This window comes from Cebidichthys violaceus, unplaced genomic scaffold (assembly GCF_023349555.1).
Source record: "Cebidichthys violaceus isolate CVI_PGR_0920_01 unplaced genomic scaffold, fCebVio1.0.p SCAF_25, whole genome shotgun sequence".
NCBI classification, from domain to species: domain Eukaryota; kingdom Metazoa; phylum Chordata; class Actinopteri; order Perciformes; family Stichaeidae; genus Cebidichthys; species Cebidichthys violaceus.
In genome coordinates this window covers 502,304-504,977 of record NW_027176428.1, presented here as the reverse complement: position 1 = coordinate 504,977, position 2,674 = coordinate 502,304, and the positions used below count along the sequence as shown (strand labels likewise).

Here is a 2,674-nt window from a genome sequence, read left to right as displayed (position 1 = left end):
ATGAAGCACGGCCGTGTCACGGAGCTTCCGGAGGATTTCTGGATCCCCATCCCTCTGGATACGGACAACATCACGTCTCTCAGCCCCTTCCTGGTTCCCCAGGACCATCTAGCAAGCTCAGGCACCTACTATGCAATGGCCATATACATGCTTTTCATATTTATTGTGGGCTCTTTCATCAATGCTCTTACGGTTGCATGCACCATGCAAAACAAGAAGCTCCGGTCCCACCTCAACTACATCCTGGTGAACTTGGCCATGTCGAACCTTCTTGTGTCCGGTGTGGGCTCCTTCACTGCCTTCTGCTCATTTGCATCCAGATATTTCATCCTCGGACCACTAGCATGCAAGATAGAAGGTTTTATTGTAACGCTTGGCGGTAAGACAAACTTTGAGACGCATTGTATGAGATTATGACACTTGAGTTTTGATGAGGTGAAACATGTTTTTAATCCTACATTGTGTCGTTCCAGGTATGGTAAGCCTGTGGTCTCTTGCTGTGATAGCTTTTGAAAGATGGCTGGTCATCTGCAAGCCACTCGGTAACTTTATTTTCAAGCCCGACCATGCTGTAGCCTGCTGTATATTCACCTGGGTGTTTGCACTGATTGCCTCAGTTCCTCCACTGGTCGGATGGAGCAGGTCAGTATTACATCTGCACTGATAGCAGGGATGCAAAGCTGCTGTGCTCACTCATTACTCTTGTGTTTATCTCTCCAGGTACATCCCAGAAGGCCTGCAGTGCTCCTGCGGTCCAGACTGGTACACCGCCAACAACAAATACAACAATGAATCCTACGTGATATTTCTCTTCTGCTTCTGCTTTGCTGTTCCCCTCTCCACCATTATCTTTTGCTACACCCAGCTCCTTTTTGTACTGAAAATGGTGAGGCAACCTTAAGAAAAAAATGAAAACAGAATTGAAGAATGTTGTTTGACCAATAATGGTGTAATACTGCTGCTTAACCATTTGGAACCCATAAGTCATGAGACTTGGCTCATCTTTCTCCCTCAACAGGCAGCGAAGGCCCAAGCAGAGTCTGCCTCCACCCAGAAGGCAGAGCGGGAGGTGACCAGGATGGTGGTTCTCATGGTGATGGGCTTCCTGGTGTGCTGGTTGCCTTACGCCTCCTTTGCTCTTTGGGTGGTCAACAACCGTGGGCAGCCTTTTGACCTGAGGTTTGCTTCTATACCGTCTGTGTTTTCCAAGTCCTCTGCAGTCTACAACCCGGTCATCTATGTTCTCCTCAATAAACAGGTCAGTTGGATGTCCCGAAATGTTGAAAACCCGCTACAGGTATGGTTTATAAGGCTTATTTTAGAATATATTTGTCCTTTGATGTCTTTCAGTTCCGTTCATGTATGATGAAGATGCTGGGGATGGGTGGAGCTGATGACGAAGAGTCGTCGACATCGTCAGTGACCGAAGTCTCCAAAGTTGGGCCTGCTTAGACTGAACATTAAGACCGTTAACTTCTCTGCCACTAATGATTGTGGATTGTAAATAACAGTAAATGTACGTGTGTTTTGTTCATATGAAAAAAAAACTGTATATGCGATTTAAATAATAAAGAAATACTAAATAATCTGCAAAGTGAAAAATAAAAAAAAAATACGAACATCTACTGCACATGGTGTCTGTATGTTGTGGATACTGAGAAACAACACAGTCACTGGTTTGGACTGCAGTTTCTTTTTATGGGTGTTGTGTTGTAAGGCACTGCAACGTGTGAGCTGTTACACAAGCTGTGTTGTGAAAGTCGCTCATTATCAACTGGAATTCAGATATGCAATGTGGGGAAACTAACATTATATTGTTTTCTGTTATGGATGTTTTAGTTTTTTCTAAAGATACTGCTGCAGAGGCGACTGATCATTTGTGTTAATATTGCTGTTTTATATGATTGTGTTGCTTTGAATGTCCCTATGCAGTTCAACAAAAACGTTTCCATTTGTTAATTTCTAATTCATCCTCCCGTCTTTGTAATATCACAGGGGAGGCCCCTGATACAATGATGGAAACTGTCCTTGTTTGCATTGGGTTGTTAGATTAACAGAGCTACCGGACAGTGAGCATTACACTGTTCAAAACATTCTATGCACTCAGCTCGGGAAAGGAGGCAAAATACCAGAAAGGTAACACAAAGCAGCTTGAGTTAAACCAATAGAGTGGATTACAAAAGTCTACAGTGCATAGGATTATAATTAAGGTAATTGTAAACCAGTTTATCAGGCAAAGACCTGCTGCGATCGTCCTTAAGAAAGTGGGATTAACCTGCTTGGATCAGTTTTGATGCGTGCTTGTGTACAAACACAAGTGCACCGTGTACACATTTATATGCTTGTGTGTTCCTAGATTCAGATACTTGTAGATAATGTTCATACGATTGACCAAATCTTGAAATTCTTGCTCACCGACCAATACAATGATGTTCTTAACAGCAGGATGTGTGTAACTTTCAGCATTCACATTCACAATTTAGATTATTGTCTTGCTTACCATGAACAACAACCTCTTACAAAGATCTAATGTATCTCTTAAACTGTCATTAGATAAGCACCAACACAGGCTTTCCAACCATTAGCTTGTGCAAGTGTGTTTTGTGTATTTTCCAATGACACTAACACTAAATACAACATTTGCAGCATGTGCTGTTGTCTTTAAACGCGTGGC

At 42.6% G+C, this 2,674-nt stretch overlaps 1 protein-coding gene across 1 annotated transcript; it reads left to right on the top strand.

The window, feature by feature from the left end:
• On the top strand, positions 1-1,552 carry LOC137879701 (blue-sensitive opsin-like). Its single transcript, XM_068720619.1, has 5 exons — positions 1-379; positions 474-642; positions 721-886; positions 1,019-1,258; positions 1,351-1,552. The coding sequence occupies exons 1-5, from the start codon at positions 1-3 to the stop codon at positions 1,450-1,452; spliced, it is 1,056 nt and encodes a 351-aa protein (XP_068576720.1). The 3' UTR covers positions 1,453-1,552.
• Positions 1,553-2,674: the final 1,122 nt, after the last annotated feature.